This window comes from Acyrthosiphon pisum, chromosome A1 (genome assembly GCF_005508785.2).
Source record: "Acyrthosiphon pisum isolate AL4f chromosome A1, pea_aphid_22Mar2018_4r6ur, whole genome shotgun sequence".
NCBI lineage: Eukaryota > Metazoa > Arthropoda > Insecta > Hemiptera > Aphididae > Acyrthosiphon > Acyrthosiphon pisum.
In genome coordinates, this window is record NC_042494.1 from 27,457,467 (window position 1) to 27,480,971 (window position 23,505).

The following is a 23,505-nucleotide window of genomic DNA, read 5'->3' on the forward strand; positions in this document are numbered from 1 at the left end:
TATATTATATAAAAACAACACAAAAAAATCAGTTATTTTTAAGAAAAAAAAGTCCATAAAGTATTAATATAATATATTAAGATATTTTATATTCAATAAAATATAAAACTACATTAAAATCTCACTAGCAATTTGTTGTGTTCCTTAAATATCGACGTCGAAAGCAATATATTTTATAATTTAAATCTAAAAATTAATAAACTCATATTAAGTGACGAAAAATATTAGCTTCAAACATTAAATTTAAAAATAATAAGATTGAAAACTGAATTAATAACAATAATAACTATAATGTTTATAAATTATAATAATAGGAAATTCCAAAAATAAATAATGTACGAATAAATGTAAGTATATCAAAGGTTAACATAACCTAAATTATAATACCTATAATAATATAGTATGGGTCATAAGTATGTAATATTTAATCAAAAAACGTATCAGCTAATACAAATTGTTAAAAGCAGCTTTTAATTTCTAAATATCAAAAAATACCTATAGAAATTAATAATACTACAAAATATCAATTTTAATATTAGTGGTATTATGTTATGATTCTTATTAAATTATTTTAGTTTTTACAATAAAAAATAAAAAATAATTGTTTGCAAGAAAAATACGTGAAATTTAAACCTAAAATAAAAGCCTGGTTATATTATACTAAAAAAAAAATCAAAGTATTAAAAATACCAAAAATAATGAAATATAAAGCACTGATTAATTGAAATATAACTAATTTACGATTAATATGAAATAAACTTTATTAAATCATTTAATTTATCATTAAGAAAAATATATATATATATATAAAACATAACTAATCCAAAAATGAAGGCGGGTTTAATTCCTAATAATAATGCTTATCAATTGTAAAAATACAAACTACTATTTTGTATATGTATGTTTTAAATTGTTAAACTAATAATTATCATAAAAAAATAGTATTATAAGTTATTAAAACTGTTTCATTTTGTTTTTCACTGTCTAATAATAAACTTACAAAGAACCTAAAATTACGTCAAATGAGATTTTTCCAGCATTAAAATGTTAATTACTCGACTCAAGGTCATTTTCAGTCGGCAATATCTATTTTTCACTCGTTAAAAATGTTACATTATTTTCCACACAGTTAATCTTTTTCTCGTTTTCTTTTTTCCTTTAGTAAGAACGAACTGAACAGTACAACACAAAATAAGAATGGGAATCTATAGGTTCTTTTGACAGAAAATAGCGCAGACATTTGTAACATCATAGTTTTCCCATGTGAATACCACGACTTAACACCTACCAGTGAAAAATGACGAGGGCAGTTCCACTTCCCCTCCTCCCAACATACCCTATGCACTTAGAAGTGAAAATGAACGACGTACACCTACTTGATTAAACATCATTAGTACTAAAAACTTACATAGTGAAACAGTATAAGAGTAACTGTCATGACCGCTAATTAGGCTTATTAATGAACCGACACATTGTCCAATGATGTTCGAATTTAGTGGGCCACTTCTGCTTTAAAACGAAAATCTTTTAAAAAATTATATCTATAAGTAAACCCATGTGAAATGAAAATCAAGTGTACCGTAAAATAATAATTATTAATTAAAATTATAAATATCTCTTTTAAAAGTAACTCATATCACGATGTCACAAAGATACTATTATTATTTATTTTCGTTTAGGTTTAATAATTAGTTTTTTTGTTTTAATATACTCTAATGAAATTGTAATATCAAACGTAATATATAGACACAATATCCAATGGATATAATACAATAAGTGTATTGGTTAGGAGGGGATAGTAATAGTGTTGGATGAAACATTTCATTAAAGAAGTCCTCCATTAAAGTTACAAAATATGTAACATACTTTTTAGTACGAGGCTGAGCACAAAAAAGAGACAACCATCCACGTTTATTGAACGCGATTATAAAATGAATACATTATGGATAATATTGTTTTATTATAGTACGTTGCAGTACCTTCATATTATAACTGAATAGTTAAGCCAACAATATTATTATACTTTGTGGATAACTTTGATTTTTCATTTTAACAGTATTTTGGATAATATAGGCGATACTACCTATAACTTTTGCATAACCTACTTTAAACTTTTATTATATTAATATCGAACTGAATAAATGTAGGTTAGGTACTCGTTATATATAACACAGTTGGCGTTAATTGTATATTTAAAAATACAAGTATAAAATATGTGTCATAACTCATTAAACAACCTTTTTAAGGCTAGAGAAGTTATCGTTAAATCTCAAGGACAATCATAAATAAAGCCAAATATCACAATTATGGAAAAACCGAAACCCGCTCGTAATTACATGGAAATATGCTCATTATTTATAACAAAAAAAAAATTTAATTATTATAAGAAAATATAAAATATATTCATCCGAAACATACGATATTATGACGACTAAGTCTAGTAGGAACTTTTACACACTTTACATCAACGGAAATCTATATTTCAATAATGGCATACTTCTTATTATTCTAAATAAATAATTATATAATAATTGCCATGATGATTTGTACTAATATTTCCCGTAAATGCTATTGTTGTTATTATGCAGATAATTTAGTCAAATAATAACCTACGCGAATAGTTAATATCTTCTCATATGATTTCGATCATGTGTCGGTGGGCGAATGGGGGTGGGATACGCAATTATAACGAATTCGGGACGTTTCACTCCATGCCTTCTCCACGTATGAGTACGGGTCCACCCCGGTTTATTGTTTTAATTTTCAAATAATATTTCAAGCATTACGTATGGAAAAAAAAATTTATTATAAAACGGTTTCATTTTCATATTATAATAAAATAACAAATAGGTACATATATAGCGGTCGACCCACCACTAGTTCGATGTAAAAATCGGCTGGCCGAAATGCCGAATGTTGGGGAATATCACGTAGGTTGTCCAGACGGTTAATTAAAAAAAAGATACGAAATCGCCACCAACCTGCTTAAATCCCCTGTACATAATGCGGATCTCTTGTCTGGTGAACTTGGTCTGCCGGCACAGGTCCTCTAGGGCGACGGGCCTAGGGTGCGGAAACACAGACGTGTTGTTCAACTGTTCCTCGAGCTCGATTAGTGTCGCCTCTTCGATGATCGGGCTGTCGGGGGGCGTCGCCATTGCACGGTGGCCCCCCAATCGTTCACCGTTGCTGCACTTGCTGCTGTTGCTGCCGCTGCCGCCGCTGTTGCCTCAGCTGTTGCTGCAGCCGCTGTCGTTGCCCCTGACGGCGAGGTCGTTGCTGTTTGCGCTGTTTTCTCGGTCGTTGCACGCAATCAGCACACGCACTGGCCACCCGATGGTCCGCCCCGGTGCACCAGTTGTCCCGGCACGTCATCGTCCACGACAAGGACGACCGGAGCGATCGGCGGCGGCGGCCACCGCCCAATTATTTCGTTGCTCGATTCAATATTTTAATGGCCTGTGAGTCACCTAAAACACGATGAATAATAATAATAATATGAGTAGACGAAAACGATATTAAAAAAGGTGGGCAAGTGGATGTTGCTCTGCAGTACGGTAGGTTACAAGTGGGTCACTGTATAATGGATGGTATTAAATTTGAATTCAGTGATATAAAATCATTGTATAAGGAAAACGATTCTGAGCGGAGGCGGTATGTCAGTCAAGTTATAAGAAATATTATATACTTATATCTATGGTATTAAAAAAAAATTGACCAATAATAGGTACCTATAATAAATTCCAAATTAATCATATCACAATATCCATTAGGTACTTATAACGCGTTATACATGAACAACAAATCGTGATACTATCATAGATATACAACAGTATACTTTAAAAGTTTCAAGTACCGATGAATAATATTATACAATCACAACAAAATAACTAAAATAGTTATTCTAGATTTTTTAATATGTAATTTCGTCCAATTTTGAACTTAAAATGACTATAAAAATAAACTGTGCTTATGTATTTTTGGATTTTTTGGTAACAGTATAAACTACTTACGTGGAATCTTGTTTTAAACTTTCAATTCTTAGATATAAAATTTGAAACTTTTTATACATTTTTAACTGCAAAATAATTATTCAATTTTAAATTTGATAAATGTTGTCAAAATTCGATCTTTAAATGCTTATAAAAAAAAATACCTATGTATTTTGAATATTTTTCAACTGCTATTGTAACAATATATCAGGATCCTTGTATTAAATTTTTATACTTTTTGGCCAAACAGATAAAATTTTATTGATATTCATGAAAAAAAAAATAAAAAAAAATTGAAATATGAAATTGTTCGTAAACAGCTCAAAACAAGTCAAAATATTTTTAAAATTTTATCAAGTATAAGAATTGATAAAATAAACATTCAGTGAAATGTTCATGTATCTCCAGTTATTCGTTTTTGAATTATAACAAAATAAGAAAATCGCTACATGGGAAATCGAATGAATATCCAATGTTATAAAAATTTGAATTTCAAGCGCTCATAAAAATTTAATTTGACTTTCCGGTAGACATTTCTTTTTTTACAGAGGTAGATAATCTTATAAGCAATTCTGTATTACATTTTAAAATCTTAGATTTAAAAAGAAAAATTTTTATGAATTCTTAACTCAAAATAATTTGCTAATTTTCGTGATTTTTCCATATTTTGTCAGTTTTTGAAGTTTAAATGCTTATAAAAAAAAACTGTGACTAAAGATTTTTAATATTTTTAAAATGTCAATGTAACAAAGTTTTTCTTAGTAGGAGCCTTGTATTAATTTTTCAAGTATTTTTACATAACAAATAAAGTTATATTGATATTCATAGAAAAAAAAAAACTAATAAAAATAAGTATAAAAACAAAAATATTAGTAGACTAGGTACCGGTTTTGTAAAATCTATTAGTAATTACGATATTATAACAAAACATAATATTTTATGTAACTATTTTACTATTTTTTGTTGTCAAATCATAGCATTCTATGCCACATAATTATAATATTTATTATTTTATTGACTATTGTCTTCATATTATTTTATTAGTAATTATTACAAAATACAATAATTTTCTATCGTTTTAAAATACCTATTTTACTTTATTTTTATAAATAATTGTATTTATTATTTGTATATTTACCTCCCCTATTATACGTGCTATATATTGTAATCATGCGAGGGCAACTGGTATATTTTGTTGAGGGTAACTAGTACATTTGGTTGAGGGCAACTGGTATATTTTTAAAATCCCGATAACAGATGTGTGGGGCAACTGGCCAACATCCAATAAAATAGGAAACTGAAAATGTCCCTAAACAGTTCAAAACAAATCAAAATATTTTAAAAATTGTATCGTGTATAGAAAATTCAAATATAAACAACCAGTGAAAATTTCATATATCTAAGGTCATTTGTTTTAAAGTTACGCCAAATATGGAAAATCGATTTTGCGTAAAAATTCCCGTTTTTCCTTAATTTTTCTTTAAGTTTTTACGGCGCTTTTGAAAATTACTGGAAATTTTAAACTTTGACCTCCTCAATGCACCAACAATATTCACTTTCCCATCGAACAAGATACTGAAGTTGAAAATCGAAGAATTATTTCGATTACTTATCGTGTACAGACACAAAAAAAAATTAAAAAAATAAAACACACATCCTTATAAAATCAATACAATAATCGTTCCACTCAGAATCTAAAATAAAAGGATCTGTTAAAATCTGTCCAGCCATCCGGCAGATCTGATTCGATCCAATCTACACGATCGAATGCGCAAAATGTAATACGTCGACGGCGACTTTAATTCGTATATACCTACAAATATTTCGTCGACGATTGTGAGTGGTTTGGCATAACTAAAAATGTTTAAGGATTGGGGTCCTTTTTAATGCAGTGTGGATTTTTATGGCGAGAAAATGTACACAGCTATAGTTATATCATCTGAACACCATGGCTAGTTGAAACTAAATTATAAAAGTCCAATTAATCAAAAATTAGATAAATTACCTCGCAATATATTATATGACCGAAATAGCAAAATACCGAAACACAAGGCCTTGAACATAATCAATATGATTCATGAGCGTTTAAAAAAAAATTCTGCTATAGTCACTATAATATTACCCTCAAATAATATATTAAAAATTATGTACACGACGAATTAATACATATTAAATACGCGTAAACCTAAATCCAACTATAATTTTAAAATATATCTTAATACAGGCATAAAGAATAAGAATTAATGAATTATATTTTCACTAAAACCATTTCCACTTTGTTATCTTAATACAATTCGCGAAATATAACTTAATTAAGACAGATTAATTCGGTATTATATTTTGAATTTCATAGATGAGCGCAGACCGAATGATACAACCTCGTCATACATTATTACTTTAAGAACAAACGATTATTAAACATAACATTTTAATATTACCTATAGTCTTAGAAAATCATACAAATAATATTACTTTCATAAGACTCGTTAAATTATTTTATCCATTTTAGATATCATATTATTAGAAGCTAAACATTCTCATTCATGTATTTAATCTTTGATACAGAGCTTCAAAACAACATTACAAATAAATGGTAAAGTGATAATATACCAATCGATTTCCCAAAGTCAATTTTTTTTAATTTATATTTTTAAGAATGTTAAAAAAATATTTATTTTATCATTTACAAGAATACAATTATATAATTTATGGTATTTTCATTCCTATGCCCGTTTGAACCATATATAATAAACGTAAGTTGTTAAATTATTATCACAAACCTAAAATTGTTGATAAATAAATTCTTGATAATAGGTAATAAGGAATATCTAATATATAAATTATAACCTTACAGCTTACACTATATTACAAGTAGGTCTGTATTTATAAAATAATCAGGTAACTATATTTTAAAACAAACCCTCTTTTCGATTTGTCATACCTATTCCTGAAACCTTTCAAACATAAAAACAATATTAATTACCCTTACAAACTATAAGTATGCTATAAATATATTTTTATTTAATACATTTTACTCTTCAAAGTAAAATTATTTCGATAAATTCGTTAATTATATAGGTGATACATACAAAATAAATAAAATATTTAGCTATAAACAATAAGCATATGCAATAGTTTACTTATAATAATAATCAATCAGAATTTAGACAGCAGAAGTAGAATATATATGTAACCAATCAATATATAATATACATGTTTGAATTTACCTAATCTCTCATCAAAACTTTTAAATAGCTATAATTAATTAACGTGTACATTGTACATAATTATTATATCAAAACTTAAAGAAAAATATTTTCTACTTTAATATGAAGTCAATAAATTATCAAACTTAAGTTAGTTTCAAAATCAAAAGTTAATACAACTTCCTCACATAAATCTATCTATAGAAGATACTAACCTATATTTAAAATTGCATTTAAAATGTATTATAATAATGTTTGAATAGGTCGAACAAATAAAAACACATGCAATTTAATATTGATAGGAAAAAGTAGCTTTTTAAGCTTAATGGAAACACCCTTTCAAATACAATGACCTCTATACCTCTATACGTAGTTAAATACATTATGCAACCAACAGTTCCAGTTTATTGATACTGCAAAATAATATTATGGGAGTTTTTTATTAAATATAGCATATGATATGTATTAAATATTCAACTGGAATGTTTACAATGATTTAACAATTGAACTGGCCCTTTGTTATTGTTAAATTTAACAAAAACAAAACAAACTTCGATTTATTTTACCTTTTACTTGCTTTTCTGCCAATAAATGATTTATCGCTTGTAACACGGAGGTGCATAAAGTTACTATACTGTTGTTATATATTATTTTGTTACATCTAATATTTAACTTGAATGTTTACAGTAACAACAAAAATGGACTGCTGCCTACGCCAAAGTGACCAAGATAAAATATTATACACTTAAACATTCAACTTTTTTTATAATTTTATAAAATATTATACTCGCTAAAATATATTTCATACACATACACTACTCTAAAAATGTTCAAGTCCAGAATTCTCGTATGTTAACAAATTAGGGAGAAAACAATATCATGTTATAATATTTTATTTTACTGTAATATTTTAGGAATTTATGTTTATGAATTATAGCATAACTTAAACATTTAAATTTTAAAGTAAGTATTAAATCTGGTTAAAAAATATGATACTTATGTCTATGACAAAACACATTTTATGACTTTTATCCGTGCCTTTAATACGCATTTAAACTTCAAATATCATAATATAATAACTTACAATGATGATTTTTTTTCAACAACATGGCCCGTCACGTTTTTAATTTAATTTTAATTTTTTTTTGTCTACTGAAATTGCATCCAACAGAATTCCAGGGAGGATTTAATTCTGATAAGTGGGTAAAATGCGGTTGATTCCGAAATTAAAGTGGTGGAAATGTTTAATTTCTGTCGAGTAGTGAGTTATTCTCTGTCTCTGTCCAGTCGGAACAGAGTGCAATAAAAAAACAAAGGATGAAGAAACTTAATTAGTCCTTTAAGACGTCTTTTTGGTAAGCTTTAGATTTCAGTTTTTACAGGAACTATGCCAAAAACCACAGGGAGTTCCTTCAATGGATAATGTTTACAATAACTTATAAGGATACGAAAGACTATGAATCACAATAAAGAAAATATATTAGACAATACTTCTTATCATGTGCAGGCCAAAAGCTCTGAACAATACGTCATAACAACTCTATACCATTCCTAAAAAATATATTTTATAGTCTCCAGTACTCTTTACACATTTTAAACACATAAATAAAAGATTTCTTTACAAAATAAAACGAAACATTTTTCCTATATTCCAACTATTTTTTTCCAGGGAAAGTCAAAGACTAAATTCCTATAGTTATTTGTTTAAAAGTTATTACAAATATTCCTATATTATATACTATTTATATTTATTTAATCTATTATATTCACTCGAGATATGTAAGTGTAACGATTTTATTGCGTGTGACTTTTCAATAAGCCATTTATAGTTTTATTATAGTCTTCACTCTTCACAAAGACAATAAAATACATATTTTTTCTTTGTATTTACAACAATACTTTTATTCACAAATCAACAGGTTAGATACTAATATAGTAGTAATATCTCTAATTATTAGAAAACGTAAATACATCATTTTTAATACACGATATTGTGTGTGTGTGTGTGTGTGTGTGTGTGTGTGTGTGTGTGTGTGTGTGTGTGTGTGTGTGTGTGTGTGTGTGTGTGTGTGTAATATTATAGTTCCATTCATAAATGGTTGAATCATTAGGTTCAAAATTAAAATATGATGACAACGTATTTTAAACTTATTCACAAAATATCAGAAGTATAATAATTATTATAATTTAATTATTATTTTCTAATATATAAAAACAAACTTTAATCAACATAATATTGTATGATTTAAAAACATTATTATTTTTACCGTAAGAGAATGAATAACTATAACATAATAACATAAAAAGTATAAACACATTGTATTTGTATTATGTATAGTGTACAAATCATTTTCATACACCTCAAGTAACAGTTAGTTTACTCTATTAATACTAATAAAAAACAAGTAAAAATTCTCAGATAATATTAAATATATTAGCTATAGCTATAAATATATTAAAACAAAAAAAAAATATAATTTGAAATCAAATTTGTTTAGATACTATAACGGTGAAATAAATTTAAAATTATAAATAATATACTGCAATGGCGCGAAATAAATTAGTATTTAATAATATTTACATATCACTCACCAGTCTTTTCGAATTTTTTTTTTACTATTGTAGAAAAATTATACACGTGACAGTGCCAATGAAAAGTGTTAAGTCGGTTGAAAAAAATGAAATTATTAGTGATGATTAAAGAATAACTATTTTTGGGAAAATTGCCAGAAGAGATGGGTATAATGTGCATGGACTAACTAAAAAGCACAGTCATGAGCGGTGCCAACAACTTGACTCGAAGCTGCTAAAGCTACTGTGGTCGCCGCAGCTGCCGCCAGGACCCACCGAAGGCGCAATCAGTGTTGCCAAAAGCCCTCAAGACACGGTTATATTTTAAGGATACTATAAAATGGTAAGGGGCTTGCCCAATAATAATTACCTTGAAATATGACATGGAATCGAACTAACACAATGTCCTACGTTTATTGTTTAGTTTGAATTAAGTTAATCAATTTACTTCATTTTTGCAATATATAATACATCATTGACACCAATTCATACTAATTCTGCGTTACCACGGTCGAATATAGTTACCAATCTCTGATGTATTGAAATTAGGACTTATATTAAAGTTCAAGCATTCATTACCAGTAATTTTTTTAGGGTGTTCTGTTAACTTTTGCAAAACATCTAGGTATAACTATATATGTTTAATTTATTTTCAATAAAAAATATATATAATCTAAAACTGAAATTGTGTAATTATGTTTATACAATAATATATAGGAATGCACACATTATGATGAATACCAAATGTTTAATATCCAACTATGAAAAAGTTGAACAAATGGGTGTTGTTCTGCTATACGTAAATTACAAGCGGGTCACTGTAATGGATGGTTTAAATTTGAATTCAATGACATTTGTATATGAAAAACGATTCTGAGCGAAGACGGTCAGTCAGCCTATGATGTTAATAAGTATAGCTGATGATATTATTATGAATAAAGTAATTTATATATAACATATTGGCTATTTACGTAGAACCTTGCATTAAATTTTCACGCTTTTGATCCAACAAATAAAATGTTATTGAAAATTATAGAAAAAAGACTAAAAATATTGTAATTTAAGATGTCCGTAAACAGCTCAAAACGAGTCAAAATATTTTAAAAGTTTTATGGTGTATATAGAAAATCCTACCATAAATATTTAGTGAAAATGGCATGTACCTATCTACGGTCATTTGTTTTAGAGTCACAACAAAAACCAAAATCGATTTTGTCGAAACCTATTTTGCGTATAATTCCCTTTTTTCTCTAATTTTTTTTTCCAGCGCTTGTTAAAAGTATTGGGAATTTTAAATTTTGACCTGCTCAATGCACCAACTAGATTTACTTTCCATTCAAACAAGATATCGAAGTTTAAAATCAAAGCATATAATTTCGACTAATTATCGTGTATACACATTATTGTAAAATCAATACATTCATCTCTCCTCTCAGAATCTAAAATTGTTTTATTTTAATTAAAAATCGATAAACAGAATAAGTCATTATACACAATAATTTAAAATGCATCATTTAAATATTATCTGTTTTAGATTCTGAGCGCGTAGCGAGAGATCTAGTGGTTTTACTATGTGGTGTTTATTTTTATTTTTTATCTTGTATACAAAATTTCTACCAGAAAGAGTACTTCGATTTCAAAATATAGTACCTTATCTTTTAGCAAATTGGACCAAGATGGTACTTTAGAAAGGTTATTTTTCAATTTTCTCAATAGTTATTAAATATCACAGGAAAAACAACCAACAAATTACAAACAACCGCTAAATATGGGATTTTAATTTATAACGCTTTGATTATCACTATAGAAACGAATAAAAAATAATAATATTATAATATTAATTCAACTTACAGGATATAATAAATAAGATCGATATAAAATATCCAGACTGACAAACCGTCTCCGCTCAGAATCGTTTTTCTTATACAATGATATTATATGATTGAATTCAAGTTTAATACAATCCATTATACATAGACCCACTTGTAACCTACTGTACAGCGGAGTGACATCCATTTACCCTCTTTTTTACTTTTTTTTTTTTTTTTTTTTTTCGTTTTTGAACCGACGGCGCCGCGGGAATTGCTTTCGCATTACTTCCGCGAGACCCTCTTTTTTACTATATATTTTTAAAAAATACCTAATATTAAGACAAAAAAATTATCTTTATAGTTAGGTAATAAACTTCACTATATAATATTATTAACTATTTAAACGACATTTTTTAAATACTGTTTCTTTATGAGAACAACGAAAATAAATTGGTTTAGTTTTACCAAATAAAATATATGTATATAATATATTGAGTAAATACTAAAAAAATATTTTCAACACCCTCTTTAGGTAAACTCGTGATGGTAAATGGTAATAATATGCATAATGCATATATAAATATATGTGTGAGCTAAAATAGTTGTTCATGGAAATGTAATTTAAAAATGTAAATAAAGATGAAACAAAATACATTGAATATATAAATTAGGTCCATTAACCCATTGTATAGGTTAGGTTAATCCAAACAAACAATTTTAAAATATAATATTAATTAATAAATTGTACAATTAAAGTGAAACAAAATTAGAGGAAATTTAGAGGTTAGGTCTTTAGAATTAAACGTATCTTTTGTCGTTCACAACGTGCATTCATAAACTCAATGAATTAGTATAAAACCATACTCAACCAGAGAGGGGGCCATACTTCCTATAATAGGCCACTGAAACCAAATATCGTGTTCTCACACTAGTAGGTACACACAGACAAGTCTAATAGGTATGTTTTAAATGTCAAACACACACGCAAAACAAAACAAGAAGACCATATGCGTTAAACTCGATTGTATATTTCAAATCCGAACACATTAAACCTGCAGCAAGAGCCACAATAGTCCTAAAGGTACTACACGTTAAACGTCTTCGGACCGACTCCCCAACCCAACACCTTTTAATGGCATTCATGCAATATTTATACACATCTAAAACTTATAGTCTACCAAACATTTCTAATTGATCTACTATAGAAATTCTCATAATACTTTAATAATGAAAAAATATACATTTTATGGTCTCAACTCTCAGCCCATTTGCCTCATCGACACTGCAAATATACTTACAAGAATTTAAATTAGCATTGAACATAATTAGTCTGGGGCATAATGAGATAAGTCACATTGAACACAACGACTGCCCCAAAGAAAAAGGTCGTAACTCACTTTTAAGATTTTTTTTTTTTTGAATGTGGTGTTACTGTTTTTCTGGTTGTCCGACGCATAGACATTACTCATAGACCGGCCCATCCTATACTAAATACCATGACAAAATAAATAATAAATTTATTTTGTCATGCTAAATACATTGATAGTCGCAAGCTGACATAGCGCAGTGATGCAGCCCAATTTATGGTTCAGTGCTACCATAAAATCATGCATTCGATGTATTAAAAAATAACTTAACTGGATAACAGTATTATAAAAACATGCAAAAGCACTGCGAGATAATATTATATCCGTGATAAATAAGACAGCTGGTCCTATACGATTATTTTTTACCGTATCAGAGTAACTCAGTAATCGAAAAGCGCCACCTATCATGACACGGCGGAAACGTGAAGAGGGCCGGTTTATGAGTAAAAGGTGTATGCGCATAGATAATATAAGAATGGATAGAACCACGGCTATAGATAGTATACTGTCTTTAATCGTGGATAGGACAAAAGAACTTATCACATGAAAATTTAGTGATAATTGATAAATAATAATAAATATTAAATAACATAATTTTATTTTGTTAAAATATTATTTTCCAATTTCCATTTTCCATGTACAGGTGGCAAAACAATCAAAATACAAACTGACAAATATCTAAATATAACTGACTATCATGTTTATTCATTATTATTTAATAAAATAGTTTTACACATAACCTTAAAAAGCCCCATATCGTCTTTCTCTCTTTACGTTCTCTCTTGCCCAAAACAGCACACGACCCCATATGGAACTGGTATAGGTATGTCCTATCCATTCTTATATTATCTATGGTCCGGCGACGCTGATTGTGGTATTTAATCAAACAAAGACGTTGTGAACAATAAGATTGAGTTACTACCATCTTCGCCGGAAATCCAGTAACACAAGTTAATCTTTATATATATAATTCTACTGTACGTGTGTTGTGATTGAACTTCTCATAAACGGTTGGACTGATTTGAATGAATTTTTTTGTATGCGTTTGGGTGACGCCTCGGATTGTTTTAATTCACAAATTATCCCCCTAGGTCCAACCAGGAGATGTGCTCAAACGGAGATTTAGAGATTTACGGCGGAAATTATTGTTTATTAATGGTTACCATGGGTTTTAAAACATTTATAATAATAATTATCGGTTGCCGTGAAATTAGTGTATTCATTCAATGCATTAAATTTTTTGTACGCTATGTTTTGATATTATATGTATCGCAATTACGTAAATATTGAGCGTATTATACTCACATATAAGTTACGTACTTAAAACAATGCCACGTCTTCGTGAACGAGGAGGAAATATTGGTCGACAGACTCAGCATTCACAATTAGTCTAGCCGTTTAGGAGGAGTTCAGTGACATACTTGGTATAACTTTGATACTTTACAGTTAAATTATAAAGTTACATACAAACAGCACGGGATCCGCGATATACCGCATGTAGATTTTCTACCTGATAATATACTGCTGCGAATCAGAATTTTTATTCCAGGCAACAGAAAAGTTAAGATAAATTTTTAACACCATGCACCGAATATTAAATAACGAATTGAACAAAGTTTGAGACATATAGAGTTGGTACATTTAACGGGAAACGAAGTGCACGGGATCAGAAAGTATTATATATAAATTTATATAAAAACATCAAAATGGATATATAAGTGTTTTGTGTTTTTTAATAAATTTTAGTAACATCTTTATAATGTAGTTGATTCAATAGTCATTTAAATGGTGTTTCCTATGGCATACAAACTAATATTTAAACATACAATAATTATTTAATGGGTTCATAAAACATGTGTCATATGATGGAAGTGTGTATTATTTATTTATATTTGTCATAATCATGTACCTACTCTATTTGTTATCTAGTTGTAACTTGTAAGTACTTAGTAACACGGGCGCCTACATAATAAACAAAAAAAATACAACGATTTCACATACAGGGCATGGTTTTAGATGAGCGAGTGTTATTATTAAATTTGTTATAAAAATAATATATTTTTGATAAAATAAAATTTAAAAATTAGTAAACATAAGAATAGAAATCAAGTTTTTACATTATATGACACTGCTTTAATGTACTTTTCTCTTGAGTATTCAGGGTCAAAACATATTTAAAAAAATTAGCTAACACAGTCAACCATCCATTGTAGTAGAATACACAAAAAACATTTCAATCAGAAATAAAGAATTAATTAAATAACTGGCTTTAGATTTCAAATTCACGCTTTTCCAAAAACTCATAATAATCACCCAAATTTGAATTAAAGTTTGACTATTTACATGTGATGGAAATTGTATGAATTTAATTCGATTCAAACGGGTAACTTACCTAATATATTATTAAGATAAAATGTAAATTGAAATACCTTAAATAATATACACAAATTCTAGATGACTTAGTCAGTGCTTTACCGGTACTTAAAATACTTTCCTAACAAATTAAATTACCCAAAACATCCACAATGAATTAAGCTCGACAAGTAATATAGAATTTATATGAGTGCTATTACACGTAGGTCTAAACAGTAACAAAATAGCTAATATAGTTCTGCAACCACAGCAATCCCTCGTCCAACAATCACTGAAATACAAGACATTACAAAAAATCGCCATAGCAATGAAAGCCAAAATCAGACATTTCTACTTAACTCACTCATTCTTTTTTAACAAATAATATCCTCCTACCAAATTCAATAATATTGTTAAGACAACTTAATAACTCAACGCATGATTCAAAATTTCTTAGAATAACAAAATATACGAAATAACCTGTTCAAACCAGGGACTGGAACCGTACCGAAATTGACCGGTTTTGAACCGAAACCTTTTGAAAATCTTGGAACCGAAACCGGACCGGAACCCTTAAATACATTTTTCTAGGAACCGAAATCGAACCGGAACCTATATTTTGATGTAGAGGTTTTTACGGTTTTTTCGGTTTTTTTCGGTTCCAAAATCCAATAGATATTTTATCTATGGTGTAAGTAGGTAATAACTAATTATTAGTAATAATAAATAATTATAGAATTGTAGACCTATAAAAGTTTATCAATGCTAAGAAATAAGAATATTATTATGTGTACAAGTACAACAGAATTGTCATAAAAGAAATACCAAAAATCCAAATTTTAATTTCCATGTAGTCGATATCAATATTATTATTGAATCGTAATTCGCAATAGCTGATGTAGAATTTCTGACAATAATAGCAATTTGGACGTTTATAAGTGATTCAGAATTCAGAGTAAGTTGTCATATAAATTATAAATTATAATTGTTACCTTGCTAATATGCATGCATTGATAATATTAAATACCTAAACCTAATGTGGGTATCGTTAACTCATTTCTTATACTATGCTCTGTACGACAATTCTACTTAACTGTTCTTCCGTCTTCATTAACGCGGTATATATTGTTTAAATTTATATTTTTATATATACCTAAGTTAAAAATTATTATATCAAACAGAAACATGGTTCACCCAAGTGTGTTAAAAATTCATTCTTATTTTTTGTTTAAGAATAATTTTTTATTTATTTTAAATATTAAAATGATTTATTTATTTTAATTTATTATTTTATAATAATCCATTTTTTATAATATTACCTAAATTCTGAAATAGTTACACTTAATTACATATATACCTGTCACTAAAAAGAGGTTATTAATATTATGTTCATTTTTTTATATAGTACTTAATTAATAAAAAAAAAGTCAAATAATTATGGTTAAAACCGGTATTAACCGAAACCGAAACCGTAACCGAAATTCGATATTTTTAAAAACCTAAACCAGAACCGAAACCGAAATTTTTGGTTTTTGAGAACCGAAACCTAAACCCGAACCGATAAAATTATAAAGGTTCTAGTCCCTGGTTCAAACTAAACAATCTAAAAGAAGCTCTCAATAAAGACAAAAGTACCAAAATCCTAAATTTTCCAACTAAATAAAATATTTTAAATATAATAATAATAATAAAATTGATTTCACCAATAACAGCAATGAATACATTTTTAAAAGAATATACAAAAGTATTGGTCTACTCATTATAGCCTATAGCTGTGGTGTAAGAAGGAGTTATAATTGTAATATTTAACAGAACATATAACAATAAAATTAAAAGATAAGATTAAAAATGTATATAATAAGAACTTGGATTAGCTTGATATCATAATTTTAAATGAGAGATTATCAAAATCTATAGTATTAATGTACAGTTTAAATAGTACCTATATAATTGTTACCAAAATAATGTAAATTCATTTTTAAAACAATACAAATTTTACAGAATTAAAATATAATATAATATAATCCATTATAATTCGTTCGAGTTTTTGGAACAATAATACAAATTAAATTATTAAATCTTGTATTATTATTTATTATTATGTGCAGAATTTTCAACAATACATTTGTAATTAAACATAAATAAACATACATGCTTATAGGTTAGTCTAAGCATAGTCTAGGCTTGAAAAATTTTAATCTAAACAGAGAATTATTAGTAATATTTAATTTATTAGTATGTTTATTGAAAGAACATCCTCAGAAGGGTAGATCGTAAGAAATTACAAACTGAACCAAGCTATATAGTATAATTTTGATTCTCAATTTGGGTGATAAAATTGTATAATATTCCTCAGAATACTAAAAATATAAAAACAATTTCGAAATAAATTCTAAAATGTTGTAAATTGGATGCATACCTTATAGTATTTACAGCTGTAATCCAAAAATAATTTTATTTAAAATTATAATTTTATTTTGTAAATTAACTGTAACAATCATATAGGTAATAAAACCTAATAACAATAAAACAAAAAAAAAGTGGGGAAGTGGATTTCGCTCTGCTGTACAGTAAGTTACAAGTGGGTCAATTTAGAATGGATTGTATTAAACTTGAAATTAATGATATTATAATATCATTGCATAAGAAAAACGATTCTGAACGGAGACGGTTTGTCAGACTGGATATTTTATATTGTTATTATTTATTATATCCTGTAAGTTGTCAATAAATATTGATATTATAATATTTTTATTTTTTATTCGTTTCTATGGTGATAAACAAAGCGTCAGAAATTAAAATCCCATTTTTGGGATTAGTGGTTTTTTTGTAATTTGTCTGTGGTTTTTCCTGAGGCATTAAAATAACTATCGAGAAAATCGAAAAATGACATCTCTAAAGTACCATCTTGATCCAATTTACTAAAAGATAAGATACACTATATGTTGAAATCGAAACACTTCTTCTGGTAGAAATTTTGTAGATAGGATAAAAAAAAATAATAAACAGCATTGTAAGCCACTAGCTTCCTCGCTCCGTTCAGAATCTAAAATAAATGTAAATATATATACGTACTTGTATATACGTAGGTACTTCAAAAATGTATTGTTAAATGGTCAATTATAGACTATAACATAATTATTTTATCAACATTTTAAATTTTGAGATAACATATTATGTATCATCTCAAATACCTACACATTATTTTTATAACGAAAGATTTGTATAACACTCGGTTTTATTTGTATAAACATTCGTAATAATAGGACATTTGATTAAAAATTTAGAATACCTACTGGCTACTTGTATACATGTATCAGTTTTGACTGTCACACAGAATACCTACCTACAAATATTTACCAATGAAGCTAATGTAGAATAACTGCATTTTTTTATAAACTATAAATAGCAAATATTTATTTCAATTGTGGACTGTTCGTATCAATATTATTATACTTACTATAGTATGTGTTAATTATGTTAATTATATAGTAACGAACAGTATGACACACAACAATTCTTATCCGAGATAACAGACGACGATGTGTATATAAATTTAGGAAATATTATGTATTATGCATATATTATTCATAGATGTGTATAATATGGGAAGTCATTATTTTTCGGCTCGGGTTCCCCGTGCATATTAAATGTTTATCATCGTCATTATTCAAACTGCCAAGTGATTATTTCCAATTAAAACATTTCTCCTATAAAGTAAGTGTTCGAATTTAAAAATGACAACCCATTTTCTGTGTATTATAATATGATATTATGCACAACTCGTCTGTAGCGGAGTGATCATTTCAGTGTATTATATTATCTGCACTGTAAATCTCGGCTTAAACTGCGTACTGTTTTTCAAATAGGTTTTTTTTTAATAATAATAATTAATAACATACGTGTCAAACCCTGCCGGCTGTTAGGAGTCTTCTTTAAATCTCACCACGTCCACTGACAACCCATTTTAATCTGCATCATTATGACATGTTCAAACAGCTGGTAGTTCATGTAAACCTACGTTCTGTGTTCGTTGTAACGTAATGCATATCTATTAATATTATTATTATTAACGTAGTTACGTGCAACTTATTGAAATGTTCGTTTACCGGCAACGATACATGACATATACCTACCGTTCGAAACCCGACTACATACCGATTTACCGAAACTGCTTATACACCACGCCATCCGCAAAATTATATAAGACTTTATTATAATAAATCAAAATTTATTGCATTTATATTAATTAATTAATTAAAAAATCATTCATTAATGAGTAACTAATGATGACTGATGACATAGGAACTTCACAACAAAAAAATTTAATTATTTACTCTACACCAATTATTGCAATTTACAATGCCATTACACGTACCTACCTACCTATACAAATTATTTAAATATTCAAATACATAATTTGTCAATTTTTTCAAACAAAATATTAGGAGCCTTATATTAAATTTTCAAGGTTTTGTACCCAACAAATAAAGTTTTATTGATAATCATAGAATAAAAAACTAAAAAAATTGGAAACTGAAAATGTTCCTAAGCAATTCAAAAAAGTCAAAATATTTAAAAAAAAAAAGGCATGGTGTATAGAAAATGCTGATATGAACATTCAGTCGAAATTTCACGTATCATTGGTCATTTGTTTTAGAGTAACACCAAAAACCAGAAAATCGAAAATCGATTTTGCGTAAAAATTCCCGTTTTCCTTAATTTTTCTTTTGTTTTTCACGGTGCTTTTGAAGAGTACTAGAAAGTTTTTACTTTCACCCCCAAAGTACCAACTAGATTCATTTTCCTATCAGAAAAGATACTGCTGAAGAAAATCCAAGCAATTTTACTATTCTAAAAGGTGATGACAGACACAAAAATAAAAAAAATAAATAAAAAAGGTGGGTAAGTGGATATCGCTCTGCTGTACAGTAGTTTACAAGTGGGTCACTGTAATGGATGGTGTTAAATTTGAATTCAATGATATAATATCACTGTATAAAAAAAACAATTCCGAGCGAAAACGAACAGTCAGCCTATGATATTACTAAGTATATTTGATGATATTATTGTGAATAAAGTAATTTATATATAACCTATTACGTGGAACCTTGTTTAAATTTTTAATCCTTAGCTATAAAATTTGAACATTTTATACATTTTTAACTAAAAAAAAATTATTAAATTTTAAATTTGATATAGGTATTTTGTCAAAATTTGAACTTTAAATGCTCATAAAAAAATTGTGCCTATGTATTTTCAATGTTTTTAAACTGCTATTGTAACAATATATCAAGAGCCTTGCATTAAATTTTCACACTTTTTTACCCAACAAATAAATTTTTATTGGTATTTATAGGAAAAAAAAAAATATTGAAAACTGACAATGTCCGTAAACAGCTCAAAAAGAGTCAAAATATTTTCAAAATTGTATGGTGTATAGAAAATGAAAATATGAACATTCGGTGAAATTGCTATGTATCTACATTTATTCGTTTTTGAATTACAACGAAATAACAAAATCCGCTACGTGAGAAATTGAGTGAATATCCAATCTTGTAAAAATATGAAATTCAAACGCTCATAAAAATTTGATTTGCTTGAAGACATTATTTTTTTGGATAAAGATAGACAAACTAATGAATGATCTTGTATTACATTTTCAAATCTTAGATTTAAAAAGAAAAAAATTTATGAATTTGCAAATTTTCGTCATTTTTACGTATTTTGTCAATATTTGAACTTTAAATGCTTATAAAAAAAAATTGTGAATGTGGATGTTTAAATTTTTTGAAACAAAATATTAAGAGCCTCCTATTAAATTTTCAAGTTTTTGTACCCAACAAATGAAATGTTATTGATATTTATAGAAAAACAACTTAAAAAAATGTAAATGTCCGTAAAGAGCTCAAAATAAGTCAAAATATTTTAAAAAGGCACGGTGTATAGAAAATGCTGATATAAACTGTATAGACTTGAATTTTTCACCAAACAATTAATTACAAAACCATTCTTTTAGACATAATATTTTTCAAAATGTTTGATTATATAATACAATTTTGTACAATTTTCATCTGTAAGTCAAAAAGCTTGTAATATTAATAAAAGGTTACTCATAAGCTTTGTCTACAAGAAATTCAAAAAAGTTAACATAAAGCCTTATAAAATATAATAACTATTTTTGTAACGACTTATGTAATCACAAATATGAATTGTTTGATGTCAAAAGGCCTAGTCCGTATAATTAATTGAAAATAAAATAAAAATAAATAGTGTATGAATTATTGAAGTTCAAATTTTGATGGCATTAGATATTCAAACGTATAATAATGATTTGTCTTCAAGAAACTTTAAATGTTTCACTATTACTTAAATTAACATTTCTTATACACAAAGACATTTTCAATAGATTTTTAGACTAATTTTAAGCTTTATAGGTACACATTTGAAATTTTTGTGTTGATAAACAAACGTATATTTTATCAAAATTTGATATATTTAAACAACGAACAATAAGAAAACGATTTTAGTGATTTTATTGTAAATCAAGAAGTATTATTCATAGGGGGACTTTAAATATTTTTCCATTAGTCAAGTATATATTATTATTAGTTATATACAATGATATTTTCAAAATATTAGTACAATCTACCGTTTAGCTAATAGAAAAATACAAAATATAAAATATCTTTAGAAATATAAGCTAACAAGCCATCTTCGCTCTGAATGGTTTTTCGTATACGATGATGATATTGCATATTATTATCATTGAATTTGAATTTAACTCTCCCACTTTAGTATCAACTGAATACGACTGAAGAGGTAAACTCAATACTATTATTATACATCAGAGCGACTTTCCTGGTTTTTACTTTTGTTTTAAATGATTTAATATTTTAACTGAATTTTGATACAAATTAGTTTGATAAATCATGTCTTACTATGTTAAACACTTCACAAATCACCTCAGGAGGCATTTTATATAAAAGCAATTAAAAATAATTATGACCTACTTACGTTTCTTACTATATTTTAGTAAAAACTATTGAGGAAATTTCGGTGCAGTGTAAATGATTTTGATGGTAAGTATATTATTTACACTAAACATTTTAACCGTCGTTGTCACAATATAATATTATGACACAGTAGTTATACATTGTTACACTTATTATAATACAGCTAGTGGTATATATTGGATGAATTTTTAAAATTGGTTATATCACACGCGCAATCGTTTAACGACCGTACAAAACGGGATTTATCATTTAAATTCAAACACTTCTTGCGAGGATTGTTTTAATTATAATTAAAGAAGAATGAATTATTACCACAGTTAAAATGTTTATTACACAATAAATTACGACCCAAAACTACATCGCACGTGGACTTAAATTAATGCGTGCAGTCATCGCAAATACCTACAAGTTTTAATAGATATTGATTCACCAGTTTTCCGTAATTCATGTCGGGGCGCTCAGGTGAAATGTAAGGGGAGGGTGTAAAGTAAGGGTCAACTTCAAAACAATCCTATGTAATCTCTAATACAGTGTTTGTAAGCTTAAAGCGACCGTTGCATAACGTAAAATTCAAAAAACCATTGAAATTTGTAGACACTATAATAATAAACAAATGCACAACAAGTTTCATCACAACTATACATCCGTTAAGTTGAAATATTACCAGTAAATTAAACAATAATGTGAACTGAATAATATTAGTATATTATCGTCGATAAATACAAGATAATTGAAGTATTATTAATCTATTGTAGTATTTTAAGAACATTGTATTGTCAAAAGAATAAAACATTTTTTCCAAATAGAATAAATTATATTCAAAATAGATATAATACAGCCAACGTTCATAAATTTGACGTAAGACATATAATATAGATAATCTAGGACATCAAACGAAAAGATTGCGTGCACACAAAAAAAAATAACCTTACAAGCACTATTCCTGCAATAAACATTAGATTACAGTATTTAAAATAAAAGTTTTTAATTTTTAATTCGTATTCCAAGGTAAAGGCATATTGTAGAGTTGTGCTTTTAACTTATGTTAATTTATTCACCGCGAGATTACGTTAGAGTTGGACTTTACTTTAAAGTATAATAATATGTAATGACTAGTGGTTGTATATTTTTTTTAAGTTGACGATTAGTACTTACATCGTAGACCTGTTTGAATAACATATTATATTCTC

At 27.4% G+C, this 23,505-nt stretch overlaps 1 protein-coding gene across 1 annotated transcript in view; it reads right to left on the bottom strand.

Moving 5' to 3' along the window:
- LOC100168428 (Kv channel-interacting protein 4) overlaps nucleotides 1–10,024 on the bottom strand; it is a 43,992-nt gene extending 33,968 nt beyond the window's left edge. The window contains exons 1-2 of the mRNA XM_001951081.4: nucleotides 9,791–10,024; nucleotides 2,982–3,470 (exon numbers count right to left, since the gene is read on the bottom strand). Coding sequence (XP_001951116.2) covers nucleotides 2,982–3,158 — 177 coding nt within the window. The 5' untranslated portion in view covers nucleotides 3,159–3,470; nucleotides 9,791–10,024. The remainder of the gene's footprint in view (nucleotides 1–2,981; nucleotides 3,471–9,790) is intronic.
- Between the last annotated feature and the right edge of the window lie 13,481 nt (nucleotides 10,025–23,505).